This window comes from Chaetomium strumarium (genome assembly GCF_033439665.1).
Source record: "Chaetomium strumarium strain CBS 333.67 chromosome Unknown B0T15scaffold_5, whole genome shotgun sequence".
Lineage (NCBI taxonomy): Eukaryota > Fungi > Ascomycota > Sordariomycetes > Sordariales > Chaetomiaceae > Chaetomium > Chaetomium strumarium.
The window spans coordinates 1,539,095-1,557,020 of record NW_026944433.1 but is presented as its reverse complement, the minus strand read 5'-3'; the positions used below and the strand labels follow the sequence as shown (position 1 = coordinate 1,557,020).

At 55.9% G+C, this 17,926-nt stretch overlaps 5 protein-coding genes across 5 annotated transcripts; 2 read left to right on the top strand and 3 right to left on the bottom strand.

Annotated features, from left to right (window-relative positions):
* Window positions 1–429: 429 nt before the first annotated feature.
* Window positions 430–3,316, bottom strand: B0T15DRAFT_494826 (uncharacterized protein; the record flags this gene model as incomplete). Its single annotated transcript, XM_062867051.1, has 3 exons — window positions 430–2,514; window positions 2,716–2,813; window positions 3,115–3,316. 3 exons carry the CDS (start codon window positions 3,314–3,316, stop codon window positions 430–432), a joined length of 2,385 nt encoding a protein of 794 aa, XP_062720141.1.
* A 4,440-nt stretch (window positions 3,317–7,756) lies between these two features.
* B0T15DRAFT_486001 (ATP-grasp domain-containing protein) lies at window positions 7,757–9,263 on the bottom strand (the record flags this gene model as incomplete). The annotated part of the gene is made up of 3 exons (XM_062866332.1): window positions 7,757–8,938; window positions 9,031–9,126; window positions 9,210–9,263. The coding sequence occupies 3 exons, from the start codon at window positions 9,261–9,263 to the stop codon at window positions 7,757–7,759; spliced, it is 1,332 nt and encodes a 443-aa protein (XP_062720140.1).
* A 1,140-nt stretch (window positions 9,264–10,403) lies between these two features.
* Window positions 10,404–12,649, top strand: B0T15DRAFT_238361 (cytochrome P450). Its single transcript, XM_062863040.1, has 5 exons — window positions 10,404–10,780; window positions 10,832–11,309; window positions 11,373–11,441; window positions 11,506–12,218; window positions 12,307–12,649. Exons 1-5 carry the CDS (start codon window positions 10,585–10,587, stop codon window positions 12,447–12,449), a joined length of 1,599 nt encoding a protein of 532 aa, XP_062720139.1. The 5' UTR covers window positions 10,404–10,584; the 3' UTR covers window positions 12,450–12,649.
* Window positions 12,650–12,849: 200 nt separating this feature from the next.
* B0T15DRAFT_512518 (uncharacterized protein) lies at window positions 12,850–14,287 on the top strand (the record flags this gene model as incomplete). Its single annotated transcript, XM_062867988.1, has 2 exons — window positions 12,850–13,793; window positions 14,209–14,287. The coding sequence occupies 2 exons, from the start codon at window positions 12,850–12,852 to the stop codon at window positions 14,285–14,287; spliced, it is 1,023 nt and encodes a 340-aa protein (XP_062720138.1).
* A 1,131-nt stretch (window positions 14,288–15,418) lies between these two features.
* On the bottom strand, window positions 15,419–17,426 carry B0T15DRAFT_512517 (HSF-type DNA-binding-domain-containing protein; the record flags this gene model as incomplete). The annotated part of the gene is made up of 5 exons (XM_062867987.1): window positions 15,419–16,245; window positions 16,308–16,727; window positions 16,793–16,860; window positions 16,916–17,014; window positions 17,074–17,426. 5 exons carry the CDS (start codon window positions 17,424–17,426, stop codon window positions 15,419–15,421), a joined length of 1,767 nt encoding a protein of 588 aa, XP_062720137.1.
* Window positions 17,427–17,926: the final 500 nt, after the last annotated feature.

Sequence of the window (17,926 nt, the reverse complement as noted above, 5' to 3'; positions counted from 1 at the left end):
GGCATCTCGGCTTCACCTTGCGGTTCGCCGCAGGATCCGATTTGCCTTGCCAGTGGGATAAATGTGACGCTGTCTCTGATATCTAGCTACGTATTTGACGCCGTCCCTGGATCAAGAAGCAATAGAGTCTGCTACGTTAGCCCATTGAGGGCCCAGCCAGCAATGCCACAAGGCATGGAAATGAGGGCCATAAACTCCGCGAGGGTGTCAGCTGTCCGTCCTGCACGCACCCTTTGTTCTGAGCCCAGAGCCAATGTCAAGCCTCCTCGACTGGACCGGCCCAAAATTCTCCTTTCCCGGATCGGATGCGTCCCCCGTCAAAAGAAAATCTAAGCTCCCACTCACGGTCGAGCTCCAACGAACCATGCAAGCCGCCAACCAACCCGCCTCCCCCCTTTCCAGCAACCCATGGGTATAAAGATGCCGCGATCAGTAGGCTCCCCCATACTGTCTCAAAACTTCTTGCACCTCCTCCAATAACTCACCCACCACCTCCTCCACGCGCTCCTCACAGCTGCCAGCGCCGGAGCTATCTTGCTCCTCCTCCTCCTCCTCCTCCTCCCCCCACCACGCACGGCCCGGCCCCTGCCCCTCACCATCCTCATCATCATGGTATGTATAAGTATCATCCCCCAGCAGCTCCCGGACGATCCTCAACCCGGCAAGCTCGCCGCCGTGCTCCTCCTCGACCATATCCCAGAACGGCGAACCGCCCCACGCACGCGCGCCAGCATACCCGCGATCCCAGGCGTCCGACACGCGCCGCTCGCGATGGAAATCCCACCGGTCCGGCACCATGGCCCGCACCTCCCACGGGATCCGCCCGCCGCTGCCCTCGCGCGCCACGTAGGACGCGACCTCGTCCGGCGCCAGGCCCAGGCGCGGGTCGATCGCTGCGCGGAGGCGCGGGACGGGGAGGAAGCGGCCCAGCAAAGTTTCGCCGTCGTGGAGACTGTTGCGTGGTTGGTGGCAGTGTCCTCCTCCTCCTCCACCTCCGCGTGGCTGTCTGCGCGGGCATACCGGGCCCTGGGCCAGCTCGGCGGTGGTGGTGGTCCTGCCCGGGGAGGTGACGGTGATCGTGACCTTGACCTTGGGCGTGCGCTGCCTGACTCTGGCGTCCCCTTCGGAGGTGTATTCGGCGTAGCTGGGCCAGTCGCACTCCGGGCTGAGAGCGGCGGAGGGGTTGAAGGGATTAGGCCGGGCGAGAACCGGGGAGAGGCCGTCGCTGTAAGAGAGGGGGAGGGTTGCCAGGGGGAGGCGGCGAGCCGGGGGAGGGATCAGAACCGCGGGGTTGTGGTTATCATTAGCGTTCTTGTTGTTGAGATTGCCCTCGGGGGGGCTTGCCCTGTCGCTGCTGCTGCTGTTGTTGCTGCTGCCACCGTCGTCTTTGCCCTTCTTGTTGGGCTTGGTCCGGTACAGGGTCGGGGTGAACGAGCTATCGGACCAGGCAGGCCTGTCCTCGTTATCGGTAGGGAACGCGTTGTGTTCGTTGTCGGCGAGGTAGTCGTCGCTCTGCAAATCGTCGGATGTGTCCTCGCCTCTGCATTCGCGGTTGGCGCTTTGGTTTCCCGGCTGGTAATCAGACGGGGTGAAGGAGCCGGCATCTGAACTCTCGTCATCATCACAGAACCATTGGAAGTTGCGATCGGTGTCAGTGCCCTCGGCTTGCTCCTGGACTATACCTCTGCGGAGGGTGGCGTGCGAGGCCAGTCTGCGTAGCAGCGGGATCGAACTGATGCGGCGAGGTTGCGCGGGGAGCAAAGAAGGGCCGAGGGTAAATCCCCGAGGCACTTGATCGGGAGCGTCGGCACCTTGGGCAGCGAAGCAGGACGGCTGACTCCAAGCTGCTGCGGCTGGGTTGAGAGTACTGGTGGGGAATGAAGGCATGGATAAAGAAGGAGAATATGGCCATGGTGTCGCAGGAAATACGTAGACCGGCGCCGGGTGCGGGAAGTACGGGACCGGGTGCCAGCAGGGCTGGGCCAGAGCGCCCGGTGAGTCGGGCCTGCCCTGCTCAGGGGCGCTGTAGTACACGGGAACCAGCTTCGTCTCGATCTGCCCTCCGGCACCGACGACGAGTACCGTTTTCCACTGCGCGTGCTCCTGCGCGTGCAGCTCCCTCTCCCTCTCCTCGATCTTGGCGCGGAGCCGGGCAGCCTTGGCGTCGACCATGTCAGCCCGGAGGCCGACGTACTCGGCGGCGGTGGTGGGCAAGAAGGGCGACCTGCCGAACCCCCTCTTCTCCGCCGTTCTGAGGAGCCTCTTCAAGGCAACCCGCATCTTCTCGGTCTCGCTCAGCCACACGGTCCGCGTCGGCTGAAAGAGACCGGAACTGTCGTCGTCGTCGTCGTCGCCATCATCGTCATTATCGTTCTCATCATCGTCATCGTCCTCCTGCTCCTCTTCGTCGTCGCCGCCGTCAGCCCAGTCCTCCTTTTCATTTTCATTGTGCGTATAGGTATTGTCCGGTGTCTCGTCTGATGTCCGGTGTGCGACATAGGACGATGCGGATTCCTATCAGACGAAGTCAGTTACCACATTCGATGAAAGAGAGAACGGCATGGGACGGTTTAGTATCTGACGGATCATGAATAACTGAACCGTCCCCACATCACCTCAGACGCCATATGCATTTATTGGGGTGTTAAGGGGCAAAGGAACCTCCCGTCCTGATCTCTTGTTTTTCGTTCCCAAGAGACCTCAGATGGTACTCACCTCTGTTGACTGCTGTGCGGCTTCAGGAGGCTCGTCAGAAGTCACGGAGCTTTGAGCGGTAGACTCCTCAGCATTGGATAACTTGGATTCCGTGTGGTCTGTGGAGATGCTTTGTCAGTCTAGGCAGAGAGGAATAGTCCCAGGGAGCAAAAGGATTGCCCCTGATAACGTAATAGTATGACAGTGTGACTGGTAGAGCAGGGCCTGGCAATATAGATAATCAAAGCCAGCACACTAGCACTAGCCAGGCTGCGGGCCCATTGAATAACTCCAAAGACCTATGAGCAGCCAGCCGCTTCCTATCGTGTAGCTGGGTGTAGTGCCAACGGAAAGAACTCCCTTGGAGTCCCTCCATGCTTCGAGTATCTTCAATATCCTGTCTCGACAAGACAGACATACCTTGACCAAAAGGCTGTGAGCTGTTGTGCTCAGAGGGTAGTGAACCACTTGGTTGGAGAATATTAGAACCATCGTGTTGGGAGGATTCAGGGCCATCTTGCCGAGAGCTTTGCGAGTCGACTGCGTCGGAAGCTTGCGAGGCCGACTGAGCCTCCGGCTCCGATGGGAAGACGAGCCTCAACACAAGCGGTCGAGAAGCCATCTTGAATAGCCTGTGTAGTTGGTGACCGAGGTGAAAGGGCATGGAGAAGTCGAGTTTCCAGACGCGAAGAAGGCCAGAAATAGCCTCCCGCTCTCTCTGATGATAAATGGCCAAGATATTGATGCAGCTTTGAATAAGAATATCGGTTCAAAAAATTGACTCAAGAGAGCAGGTCGTCGGCGTCGTTGAGCAGCCCAGCGCGCCCAACCTCTTTGACCTCGGTTGGTTAGTGTGTGGCGATGCTGGCAAACCCTGCCTGGCGGTGTTGAAGAAAATCAAAAAAAGAGAGGTCGGTGGGAGAAGAGAAGTCGGCGGAGAGAGAAAAGAGAACTCTCTCGTGCCGGAGAGACAAGAACAGGTGAACCTCGCCGAGCCCGTAGCTCGAGGAAAGAGAGAAGTCGGCGGAGCGGAGGTTGGGGGGGGGGGGGGGGAGGAAGACAACTTTGCCCGCTGACAGACTCAGATGAACTTCCTGACGTAGCCACCCCCAGCCCTTCGTCTCGCACTCCGGTGATGGAAACGGTGAGCATAAGCCTGTCTGAAGAAGAGCACAACACCGCAGTAATGATGCTCAGTAATGATGCTCAGTACTAGTAGTGATGATTCTGATGATAGGGAACTCAAGGAACGTCGAACGCCATCAACGCCGCGTCCCTCCTTGATGAATGCGTGGTGAATGCAGAGCTGGCGGAGCAAAGGAGCGTAGAAGAGGGAGGAGAGAGTGAAAGTGGTGTGGCGAGTTGGTGAGGAGAGGTGCAAGAAAGGGAAGAGGCTGTCAAGTCCTCTAGGTGAGGTGGGAAGCCAGAGGAGAACATCAGTGTGGCGCCCACATGGGCAGATCTTGGGGTTTAACGGAGGATTCACATAGGCGGCGGAAAATATATGGGAGGTACTAGCAAATTCCGCCGTTTGACTATAGTGCAGCAAAATTCTATAGTTCGGCGGAATTTGTATGGCAGGCACTAGTAACTCCCGCCGTTTCCCCATAGGTAGAAGAAGTTCTAGAGTGAGGCGGGTTTTATATGGGTGCAGCTAGCAAAAGCCGCCATTTACCTATAGTTTCGTGAAGTTACATAGGCAAGGCGGGATTTATAGAGCAGGGACTAGGGAAATCCGCCATTCATCTAAAGTGCAGCGAAATTCTCTAGCTAGGCGGAAGTCATAGTAGGCACTGCCAGATTCTGTCGCTCTATTCTAGCTATGGGAAGTTCTCGAGCAAGTGTGGGATTCATCTAGGATGCACTAGGAAGAGCCACCATGCGACATAGATGATTGAACTTCCTATTGTTTCGTGAGTCTCCTATTTGGGCCACTAGCAATACCTAACCATTCACACGGTATACTTGAGCAGAGGATCTAAGTGTTGGTGATATCTCTAAAGGATTCCTGAGATGCACGCCATCTCATTAAATTCGAATGGAACGTCTCACACTTTGGTGGGCATCATGTGGGAGAGATAAGCATTACTACAACCCCTTAGCTCACTCATTGGGGGACAAGTGTCTGTCTTGGACCGCATACTGAGATACCTGTATCGTCCGACTTCCGCTTCATTATTCGAAGACACATGGTTTGACTTTGACTGCGCTTCCTGCCGCACAACAAGGCTTCTAGGATGCAGCTGTTATATATACGTGAGAGACTAGGCGGCATAGGACAAGCTCGTGCTCGAGGTTCTGTTCATGAGTGCGAGCGGAAAAGAGTCAGCTGTGCCCTGAGATGTTGAATCACAGTTGGCACAGAAGCATCAGGCTCATATGCACCTGGAACTCATCTGGCCAGTTCAACACTCTAGATTCTCGGCACATCTCCGCACTGTTAACTGCGGGTCTCCCCAAACGTTGCTCGCCTCAAAGCACCTGGCTCCCGGAGACTGCGAAGCAACTCATGGCAAAGGATAACGATGGGATCTAAGAGGAGTGACAAGAATATAAGTCTCTCCAGGAGGGAGAGGTATGTATTTCATTGTACTTAAGAACTAACATATTGAATAATCAAAATCAATGGGCACTTGTTGCCTGCTCTTGACAATAAGAGGAGTACATGCCAGGGCTTGGGGCATCACTGAGCCTACAGTAAATGAAAGGTCATTGTCGGTGAAGTAGTGGTTGTTTGAAGGAAGCTGTGGAATTTTCGGCGGCCAAAGACACGGCTCCCATGAGCATGTACCAGTCCCGGGAGCCTAGTATCCTACTAGTACTTTGCTATCTAAAGGGGTATGCGTGTGGTTGACATTGACAAGGTTGGGAACAGAGCCGAGTAAAAGGCCGAGATGATGGTATTCGTATCTGAGAAGAGCCACACAAGAAAGTAAGGATTGACTTTTGAAAGGAGCGAGGTGGTATAGTTGTATGAATGAGAGCACTTCGCGTCATCGTGAATTCATCAGTGAGGATACCTTGAAAATAATAACTGCCAACCGTCCATCACCACCACTCCATACAACAGTGTAAAATGAAACCCCAAAACAGAAAAAGGAAACTGGTATCTGGCGTGATCGAAGAAGACATCAAGAGGTAATAAAACGACGAGCCAAAATCATGGCAGTCATCCATCATGTTTGCACCCCTCCCTCAGGGACCCTCCCAAACGCCCATAACCTAGTGAAACCCATCATTGCCCACAAAACTCCAGCAACCCATCATTAACCCTCTCTCTTTTCGCTTTCAGAAACGCCCATGGGCTGCGCATCAGCAGTCAACCCAACCAGGGCCGATGTTGTGCTCACGATGCTCCGAGTGCGCCGGAGCTTTCTCCTGAAGAAGCTCAAGCTCGTGTTGCCATAGCCAGTCCTTCCCCTCTTGGCATCTCCTGTTGAACGACGAGAAGGAAACGGCTGTGATGGTTTCTTTTGTAGTTGGATAGGGACATAGTACTGAGGAGCCGAGTTGAAGCAGGCGCCACAGGGGCAGACTGGTAGGCCGGCCATCATGAAGATGTTATGATGCAGCGATATATAATGGGAAGATTGAAACTGAAAGCTGCCTTGGCGTCTTTCTGCGCTGGATGTTTTCCGGATGGGCTGTGGTAGCTAAGAGGATGCTGGCTTTTGATAGAGAGGGTACTGGGTAAATCGCCGAAAGGGTGTTGCGGCGGGTAACGTGCCCGGTTTAGTGTTTTGATCTGATTTGCGTGCCAGGAGTGTGGAATAATGGTGCCTTTGGTAACGGCAAAGGCATGAGAAGTCACATATGTAGACTGCCAAAAACAATGGAGCCGTGAAAAGGAGTAAGTGCGAACTTTATATATCAAACGTCCCATCGCCACATCCACTCCGAGACAAGCCCGAGCAAGCCCCGTCGTACGAGCAGCCTCGCACGATGTCGCCGTTGATATATATTACGGCACCACAAGACACAGCACGACGGCCTCGCACACGCACCATGCTTCAAGTTGTGTTACACGGCTCATATCTCGACATATATCCCAAGTGAGAACCTGAGCCTCCCACGCCAGTGACCGCCACGTTCCTGCAGCTGTCATACCGAAACTGGCAAAACACAGGAACCCTCCAGTATGCAAGCGCATAAAACACAAGAACAACGCAGCCATGCATATAGTTTGGAGGCCAGAACTATACGACCGCCAGGAAGACCCTTGCAGAATGAAAACGGCCGCCAGCAGCCTCACTTACCTTTTGCATGAGCTTCGAAACACAGTATCTAGAGCAATCACGTGATAGACCTTACATTTGCCGAATCCCGAAATCACAACGATAGGCTGACAGAGCTTATCAACATTGAATACCATGAGCTGAGTTCAGTCAGTCTACCTCCCTAGGTAGGTAGTTCACCTAAAACACGCCTACGTAGTTTTCAGCACTACAGCCGCAGGACCGGGAGACGGGAAAAAGGATATCCAGGATCCCATCTCGGCCGCTGCAGGACCGGACCGTGCCGCTTTGGCCTACCGTTGTCAAGGGGCGGCTGGACCATACAGTGTGAGGTCCTTTCCACCTCCCGCCCCCCCATGGCTGTGCTTTGTGTTACCGACGTTGAACCACGGATGATTCGACCCTACCTACCTAGGTACCTACCCGCCGTCCCTTAAGCGCCGGATCCAACGTCTCACTACAACCTCAAATCAGTATAAATATCCATCTTCACCGACTGCTAAAAAGAGAAACAAGGAAGAGTGCCATTGCCATAGTCGAAAGTCTAGTAGTTAAGTAGCAGTGCGTCAGGGTAACCCGCTTCTCTTTCCCGCATATACAGATACGCAACGCAGATTACCTAGGTGCCTAGGCATGCATGCACTGCATCATTGGGGTTGCATGTACACAAGGAGGCAAAAGGAGAGAAAAGCCAACAACCCGCCGTGCCCCAGTCTATTATGCCGCCCACTTAGATACCCAGAGTAAACTCAACGCCAACGTCAATGTCACGAGCTGTAGAGAGAGGGAGAGAAGAAGAAATGTTAGTAAAACACGTTCTCGTTTTTTCAACCCTCCGGAGAGCAGGGAGGCCACGCACCCATCTTGACAACCTTGGACAGCTGGACCGCCTTCTCGGCGGCGCTCTGCAGGTCGTCAATCGAGAAGATCTTCATGCCCGAGTCGTTGATGAGCTGGTGCGCCTGCTCGACGTTGGTGCCCTGCAGGCGGGCGATGATGGGGATCTTGAGGTTGAGTGTCTTGGCCGTGTTGATGAGGCCGTGCGCGATGGCGTCGCAGCGCACGATGCCGCCAAAGATGTTGACGAAGATGGCCGACACCTTGGGGTCGCTGGTGATGAGCTCAAAGGCCTCCTTAATGGCCGCCGGCGTGGCGCCGCCGCCCACGTCGAGGAAGTTGGCCGGCTGCCCGCCGTTCAGCTTGATGATGTCCATGGTCGCCATGGCCAGCCCGGCCCCGTTGACCAGGCAGCCGATGTCGCCGTCCAGCTTGATGAAGTTGAGCCCGGCCTCGGCCGCCCGCACCTCCTCCGGGTCCTCCTGCGTCGTGTCGCGCCAGTTGAACACCTCCTTCTGCCGGAAGTCGGCGTTGTCGTCGAAGCCGAACTTGGCGTCCATGCACATGACCTTGTGGTCCGACGTCTCCGAGAGGGGGTTGATCTCGATCTGCGTCGCGTCCTTCTCGAGAAAGATCTTGTACAGCTTCTGGATCGTGTCCTTGGCGTCCTCGACGCACTGCTCGCTGAAGCCGAGCTTGGTGGCGATGCCGCGCGCCATCTCGTCCGTCACGCCGACGTTGATGTCGACGTAGGTGGTCGTGATGGCGTCCGGGTTCTCCTTGGCGACGCCCTCGATGTCCATGCCTCCCTGCGACGACGACACGATGACGGGTCCCTGGGAGGCGCGGTCCATGAGCACGGCCAGGTAGAACTCGCGACGGGCGAACTTGCGCTCGCAGATGTAGACGGCGTTGCACAGACGGCCGCCGGCGCCCGTCTGCTTGGTGATGAGCTTGTGGCCGATCATCTGCTCGGCGAACATCTTGGCCTCGGTGGGCGAGTAGATGACACGCACACCCCCCTTGAGCCCGTTGTCGAAGGTGCCCTTGCCGCGCCCGCCGGCGAGGACCTGTGCCTTGATCACCATGTCGTCGGTGCCAATCTGCTTCGCGACCGCCTCGGCCTCAGCCGCCGTCGTCGCGACGGAGCCCTTCGGGACATCAATGCCATACTGTTTGTTGCCGGTCGAGCCGTGTCAGCGAAGGGTTGCAAATCCCTCCGATAAGGAGCGCATTCGAGTATGAAAAGTTGCAATTCGCTCACCTGGCGCAGGAGGTCTGCCGAACGGTACTCGTGGATGCTCAGCGCTCTCCTTTGTTGTTGTTGCGCGATGCTGGGGAGTCTGGCTGAGGGAGAAACCTGCGGTTGGCAGCAATGTCAGTTTCAGATCGCGAAGCTTCCCAGCGGTCAAAAAACAGGTCTATCAGCGAGAGAATTCGTACCTTGGGCGCGCCAAGGGCTGACGCCAATGCGCGGCTGCGACCGAGTCTGAACATTGTGAATGGGCTTTGGAATTGGACGCCGCAGGGTGATGAGGTCGCCGGTGATGTTGCCAGAAAATCCTGTGTAGGTTGATCGAGGGGGCCCTAGCTCGCTTTGGGAAATGACGCTCCCCAGGTGCTAACTATCGCGGTTGGTGGTTTGCTCTCGCGGGAGTTTCCGGGCCAATGATGTTAACCACGCAGATTCGATGTGTGCACGACGAGACGGCACAGGCACGTCGGAATTGTCATGGCCTTCCGCACCTTCAGAAACCAAGTTCGGCTTGCATCTGCATGTGTAGCCTGAAATATCTCTACTTCTACGTATAAACACAGAGAATGTGAACGAGGCTTAATACCTGCGTACCCTTCTTAGACAAAAGATACGCCCAATAGCTACAACTACCGCGGATTCTGTTACCGACAGAGGGACCTACAGATCCGTTACACTAGCACTAATTCAAGGGAGACATGCTTTTGGGACAGTAAGCTTCGGACCCCGGGGACAATATTTTAACCAAACCTGGCTGCGTATCGCACCCGCACATCGCACTTCGACATGACACTCAATTACCATATATGCTATTGCCATTCGGATACTTCAATTGACGATTGAATGCGCAGGCGGAAATGGCTGGCAAAATCAATTGGGAATAATAAGGCATTGGGTTATGGTGCAGACGCTAGGCCGGATGTGGTTACAAAACAGTCCCCGGGGTTTATTCAGTTACTGTCCCAAAAGTATGTCTCAATTCAAAATACCTATGGCCATCGCGTTCAGAGGCCTGTTCGTTTCTCAGCATGTACCAGATCTTTCCACGAGCGAACGTTATCACTACCACGTCACATTGTGGTACCATTCCCCTGGCTCTACATACGGCACTGGTCCGGGATGTCAAGTCCCCGACATATAATAAGAGTCGGAACCTTTCCGAAGTGGTATCTCAGCAATTCTATTGTGTACGTTCCGTAATTCTCCCACGTGACAAAGACGCAACTAAACTCGATCAATCTCGCAAGACACTACCGTAATAAGGGTTAGTTCCATCTTTGTTATCACCAATCCATGGCCAGCTGACGAAGATCGACCTGAGCCCCCGCCCCTCGTCCGCGTCCAACCGAAGCTCCGGGGCTGCGGGGTGCCCCGCAACTGTCGCCTGGTCGATTGAACATGTGCGGGATCTTCCCGACGATCCAGGATCATGTCGAGTCAGAGGCAGTCATAAAGAGCGTTAACGAGCCATTGAGGATGGAAGCGGGCTCGTTGTCTACTGTCAAGGTTATAAGTTCCGATGGGGTCACTCTTGTCTCCTCGGAAGGAGACATCGTCTAGGCTATGTTGAGTTTCGGCCAGAACAAGACTGCCAATAGAATGATCGGATTCCTCTTCGCGTTAGGCCCGCTGTACACGCCGGCGCTCGTCCTGAGCTGCCTGGTCATCTTATTCGTGACACGGAGGGCTATTGTAGACCACAAGATCCGCAGACTCGGCGCCGTCCGGTCTGCTGTATTAGCAACGAATCCGCTATTCGGTGAGCAATCGAGAAGGGGTTGGCCGAGAGGGGCATTTCTAACCAGCTCAGGGCTCCCGTTCTTCATCAAGGCCGGCTACTGCCAGACAAAGAACATACTTGACTGGTATTACGGCCACATCTTCGACTGGGCGACCCCAGAATGCCCCAACTGTGTCGAGATTGCCTTCCTGGGCCGAACCCGCTTCCTGATGACGCGAGAGCCCGAGCACGTCAAGACGATCTTGACGACCAAGTTCCGAGAGTATGGCAAGGGGCCGCATTTCCACGAGGTTTGGAGTCCCTTCCTGGGCGATTCCATCTTCACCACGGACGGCCAGCTGTGGTCGGACAGCAGGGCCCTGATCCGGCCTATGTTCATCAAGGATAGGGTCCGCGATCTCGAGATCTTTGACAGGTGGGCGGGCGCCCTCATCAGCAAGCTACCTGCCTCGGGGCAGACCGTGGACGTGATGGATCTTTTTTACCGCATGACGCTCGACGTGACCACCGACTTCCTGCTGGGCGGGAGCGTCAACAGCCTGAACAAGTGAGCTATCTCTTTTGACTCTCCATACGCATTCGATGCTGGCGGTGTTACTGACCTTGACAGCCCGAAACACGAATTCGTAGCTGCGTTCCAAGACGTCCAACGCATCCAGATGCTCCTTACCATCCTTTCGTCCGTCCTCATCCCTTCGCACCCAGTTCCCCCCCGGGCCCTCATCAACTAACCACCCCCGCAGTCCCTTCCGCCTCCTGATCCCCACCTACCGCTACTACCGGGGCATCCGCATCCTCGAGCGTTTCATCTCGCCCTTCATCGAGCGGACCCTCTCCCTCTCGCCTTCGGAACTCGACAAGCTGTCCAGCAGCTCGGACAAGGACTTCACCTTCCTGCACAACATCGCCCGCTTCACGCGCGACGCGAAGGTGATCCGGGACCAGCTGATGGCCGTGCTCATCGCGGGGCGCGACACGACGGCCGCCACGCTGTCGTGGACCATCTACGAGCTGGCGCACTACCCGGCCGTGTACGCCAAGCTGCGCAACGAGGTCCTCTCCACCGTCGGCCCGCACCGCGCCCCGTCCTACGAGGACCTCAAGAGCATGACCTACCTCACCCATACGCTCAACGAGACCCTGCGCCTGTACCCGGCCGTGCCGTACAACCTACGCGCGGCGCTGCAGGATACGACCTTGCCCGGACGGCCCGGCCAGCCGGACATTGCCGTTCTGCAGGGGGATGTCGTCGTGTACAGCACCCTGGCGATGCAGCGGCGGCGCGACCTGTATCCTGAAAAGGGCCCTAACGGAGAGGAGTTCCCGGATCCGGCCGTGTTCTGTCCTGAGAGGTGGGATGGCTGGACGCCAAAGGCGTGGAACTACGTGCCGTTCAATGGCGGGCCGCGGATTTGTGTTGGGCAGAATTTTGCTATGACGGAGATGGCTTTTACTCGTAGGTTCTCCTTTTGATTTCTTCCCCCGGACTCTCTGGTTTTACTCAGTTTGGTTGATGATGCTAATGATGCCGGGCGATTTGACAGTTGTTCGGCTGCTGCAAAAGTATCAGCGGTTGGAATATCGTGGCGACTGGTATGCGCAGTTCCACAAGGCCGAGATCGTGGGTGCGCCGGGCCATGGCGTGCCGGTCGCCTTCTTCGAGGCCGAGGATGGTGAGATCGCTTGAGCGAAGGGACTCTCGAACTCCCCGGAGTGGTGTAGTTGGATACCTGCATAAAGTATGAATTTGGCCTCGAAAGGTCGATATTGCAATGTAAGAGGATAATTATTCATTTATCCGGTGGCCAATCACGGGCCAAACCCGATAAGCATCAAATTCTCAACACAACCGGACAGCGAGCAAGTCGGGTCTCACGCTCATCTCTTCGGATAAGGACGAGGGTGTATTGTACGTACATACATGATCAACATACCTGAGTAGTTGCCAAACATTTCGGGTCAACCATTACGACTGCGCTTCATACACTCGCCTACCTGACATAACGCAGCCAACAAGACTCAAAAGTCACATCACACTCAACTCACCAACCTAGCTTTCAATTTCACACCGCAACTGATCTCACACCATGTCCACCAACGGAGATGACCCCAAAGACAAACTCCCCATTGCCGCGCACGCCATCTTCAATCAGATTGGCCTCGGGCTAGCCAAGCACCAACGCATCACCTCGACCATCTCCAAGCACCGCTCCAGCACAACCACCACCACCACCACCACTCAGGGGATAGGGCGCGGCTTCTCCTCGCTGGCCACCACCGGCCACGCTCCAAATGGCACCGAAATCTCAACCCCACACCACTTCAACTCCCAATCCAACGGCGGCAGCAGCGGCAGCGGCAGCGGGATAGAAGACGAGCAGGACCTCTACTCGGCATCGAGCAACGCAGGGCTAGGCTTCTCCCCATCCCCCTCGCCCGCTTCCTCCTCCTCCTCCTCCAAGAACAACGGAGAAAGCAAAGACACAGCGGCATTGCGGAGGAGAGTCCTAGGACGGAACGCGGCGCGCCAGGTTGCCGAGGCCAAGGCCAACAGGAAGAGGATGGCGGAGGACAGCGAGAGCGAAGAGGAGGTGGGCAAGGGCTCGCTTGTCAAGGCTGGTGGGCGGGCGAGGGTCAAGGCTAAGCGGACGGAAGAGTACGGGAGGGAAGGAGAGGGAAATGGCGTGGACGGTCCGGCGAGGAAGAAAGTTCGGGTTGGTGAGGTTCTGGCGGAGGAGGAGGAGGGGAAGGAGATAGGGCCGGGTGCTGCAGCAGCATCAGAGCTGAATGGAAACGAAAGGGATGAGGGAGATGCTGATGACACTATGGGTGATGCGGATGCGAGCGTTGGGGTAGCGGAAGAAAACGATGGGCACCGTGGAGCAGGGCAGGGACAGTTAGCTGCAGAGAAGAAGATGAGGAAGAAGAACAAGAAGAACAAGAAGACCAAGAAGAAACAGGAAAGGGGGAATGATGGGAAGGTCGAGGTGGAGGGGAGTGAGAAACAAGAGGCCTCGATGCTCTCTGAATAGTATGCTGTAGTTACAACATACGTCACTAGGCAAAATTGTATCAACCTTGCTCAGGCTCGGAAACACCGCTTCTTTTTATGGGTTTAGGAATTGGCATCTTTGAAAGAGACATACTTTTGGGACAAGCACTAAGCTTCGGACCCTAGGGACAGTATTGTAACCACATCGGCCTAGCGCCTGCGCCACAGCCCAATACCTTACTATTTCCAGCTTGAATTTGCCAGCCATTTCCGCCCGCGCATTCAATCGTCAATTGAAGTCTCCGAATGGCAATAGAATATATGGCACCTGGTAATTGAGTGTCATGTCGAAGTGCGATGGGCGGGTGCGATGCGCAGCAGACATCATTTTCGGGGGCGCTAACCATATTTGGTTAAAATACTGTCCCTAGGGTCCGAAACTTACTGTTCCCAGTCCCCAAAGCATGCCTCCTTTGAAAATGGGTATCCAAACAGGAAACAACATCATTGACATCCTGCAGCCTAAGGCCTGAGATAGACAACACGAGATCTCAAAAAAGCTTCCATTATCAGGGTGAAGCTCCTACTACCTTACGCACCCAGAGACCTCCCATCAGAGCAAGATCACAGCCTTGACAGCGAGTGTCACGACCATACCAGACATAACCGCGACATACAGGACAACTGCGCTTCCAGACATTACCCTACCTATTCAAGCCATCAACAACCCCAGACGTAGATGGTACCTTTTCTCACAACCATGACACGAACCGCCCACTCCACCTATGCAGACAATACAGAGGGTAAACCCGGCTCTTGCAAGCCAACAGAAGGCACCACCATCCCATCCCTTCAACAATCATTGTACATACATACAAGCAGCAAACAGGGCACTTACCCACCACCCAGACAGACAGTCAGTCCTCCCTCCCTGCTTCTCCCACCGAAGGTATGTGGTAGGTATCCATCCAATAACCAGATTGCCCCCTCCCTCTCATGCAAACCCAGCCGTCCAAGGAGAGCAAGCAAGAGCTGAAGTGATTGCCTTACTGCCGATGGGAAATGAATACCTCGAACAGATAAACGAAGGAAGAGCAAGGGGGGACGGCGTGACCAAGCTACTCATGTATGTAATTTGAGATTTGGAAAAGGCGGATAAGCGAGACTGACTGCAGCCTTCTCCCTAACTCATCCAAGTCCTGAATACAACCGAATTATGCGCGGAAACGCGCGCTGGTCTCGGTTCCGAAAAGGGGGCGGCGGGATTAGAACAGTTGTTAAGATGGACGTTGACTTTCTTCGTTCCCCGGGGTGGATAAAATGCGATTGCGAGAGAACAATGGAAAAAAAAAAAAAAAAAAAAAAAAAAAAAAAAAAAAAAAAAAAAAAAAAAAAAAAAAAAAAAAAAAAAAAAAAACCGGACATGATATTGCCACAAAATACCAAACAGGGTAACCCAACCGTTGAATTACAACGGGATGAGAACAAGGGTTTGACGGAATTGATAGTTCCAAAGTTGGAACATTCGGGACGCCTTTGCTCGGGGACCTGGATGACGGTGCCAAGGCAAGGACGCAAGGACAGAAGATGACGGGTGTATCTATGTATGCACGTAGATATCAGGATTGAAAATCGAGGTGATTGAGAATGCGGTGGACGCCACATCATTGCAACCTCTTCCGCTTCCGGTCGTCGTCGCCCCTCGGGTCTAAGCTGTCCTCATCCGGTCTCTCGGCCGTGTCGGTCGGGTTCAGGATGTGCGCCATGCTGCCCCGCCTGGTGGGCGGCGCCGAGTGGTCCTTGACCATGAGATTCCGGTTGTCGCTGCGGTTGGCCGAGTTCCACGACCAGCTGCCAAACGTGTCCATCGAGGGCGGCGGGCCCCCGTTGGACAGGTGCGGCAGCGGAGGCGTGGCCGGTCGCGAGTGGGGCTGTGACGGCACGTTCAGGGAGTATTGAGAGAACGAGTCGCCGCGGAACCGCAGCTGGTCGTCGGGGATGGGAAGACGGCTCGGCGACGACGGCCAGTGTGAGGAAGGCGGCCCGGACGCGAAGGGAGGCGGGTTGGGCTGCCAGCCGTGTGCACGGATGTCAGCCGAGGTATGACGGCGCGCGAGGCTGCCGGGCGGCAGCTCGACATTTGCCAGAGGGTGCGGCCCCGGCGGCCCCGGTGGCGGCGGCGGCGGCGCATGGACGCGGATGGATGACGGCGATGATTGGGTGCTATTGCCGCCTATTGATCCATATGAGCGCCGGGTGCTGATTGAGAGGTTGGACGGCACCGACGGCCGGTAGTGGTTTGGCTGCCGGGGCTGCGGCACCGCGAGATTGGTCCTACGGGGGTCATCTTGGGGTAGCTGCCGTGGCGAGACCGGTGCATTCTCCACGTTTGCGAAATACGAACGGGTACTGGCGAACATCGTATCGTGAGGCTCGTCCAGCGTGCGGAACATGTCCATCTGTCGCTGGACTTCGGACTGTAACGCTAAGACTATCAAAAGGCATTAGGCTATACCATTTCCCTCCACGCGCTTGTAATAGACCCGCACTTACCGTCCCGGTGTATCGGGTTGTCAGGGGTCGGAGCCAGGGCTAGAACGGCGCGCGACAGGTCGTGGTTAAATTGCAGCAAGCGGGCCACCGTGTCCATGATGGCCTGGTGCTTGACCTGCATGCACTGCGCGTTCTCTTCGTAGCGCTGCAGCCGCGTGCTCATCTCGTACAGCCTGTGCTCAATGCTGCTGATTCTCGGGTTGGCCGCATCCGGCATGGGCGCCATAGGCTCCGCCGGCGTGCCAGGCTGCGACGGCGGCGCCTTCTGGTTGTTGTACTCGCGGTGCACCAAAGCATGGCGCGACGCCCGCCGCCTGATCTCGCGCAGGCCAACCATGTCTCCCCGCTTGAAGTTGCCGTTGCCGTGCTTGAACTCCCACATGGTCGCGTCGGGCGTGCCGTGGGCGAAGACGTCGCTCACTGTGTGCTTGTCAGCGGCTCGTCGCCCAATGCCGCAGAGCTCGGCCACATCTCCCGGCCATTACCTTTGTGAAACCCATACATATTGAGCTGCCGTACGAAGGAGGAGATATTTGTGTGCTTGAAGTACTGACTGTCCGCGCTCAGCAAGGGCCGCGCCAACTGCCTCTACAAGGGGTATGACCTACGCTAGCACTTTGGAGAATTCGTGGGTCGGCTGGATGACGAAGCTGTCCGAGTTCTCTGTCCATGAGATAAGGTGCCGTATCTTGGGGTCTTCCAACATGCTGCCACGATGTTTAGTGCCCGCAGCCAGGGTGCAGGGTGGATCGGGGAGGAAGCGCACCTCCATAACTTGTGAATGAAGGCAGTCTGGACCTTGGGCTGGTGGGTGCCGGACGCAGCCGCGGATGGTGCCGGCATGGAGTTTTCCGAGGACGATGCGTCGTTTTGCGGCGCCGGTGGTTGCAGGCGGTCGCCAGTCCCTCCATTGGCCTTGACATCGTGCTCTGGGCTCTTGGTCGCCGCGGCCGCGACATTTGTACTCGTTGGGCTGGTGATATCCATTGGCTCACCCGGGGATGGCGACGTAGACATCTGGATCGTAGGCGCAATTATTGGAATGGTCCTCGCACCCATTGAAGGTTCTGACCCCTCGACGGTTTGGTTCCTCGGCGCACTCTCAGTCGCAGTGGCCATCTGCCCTGTTAGGAGATGCGGACACAGTCAGTACCCGATTCATACGTCTCGTTGGATTTTTTTTTTCTTTCTTTCTAGCAGAGCCGGCGGAGGACCCGGCAGCGAACAGCATCTCCCTATACTCCACGGCCGGACTTACCTCATCGCCTGCTGGTTATGGCTCGGTCCTGAGTTGCGCCAATAGGTCGCGTTCAGATAAGGTAGCGGGGCCACATGCAGCTTTCTCGGCCGCTGTGCTCATTCCTTGCTGCTTTCGATGCCTCGTTGCAAGGGCCCGGTATTCCAGATCAGGCCCCTCGATCTTGAAGGGGTAGCTCTCGTGTGCGGCGCCGGACGGAGTCCCGGATGATGCTTCGCACTCTACGGAGTTGGGAGTCGGCACCAGGCGCTTTCGGCACGGCGAGGTGCGTGTCTCGCAACTCAAAAGAATGAACAGAAAGCAGTAGGCAAGAGAAGGAAGATTGACTCGAATGGTGTGAATGCTGCCCAGAGTGGACCGC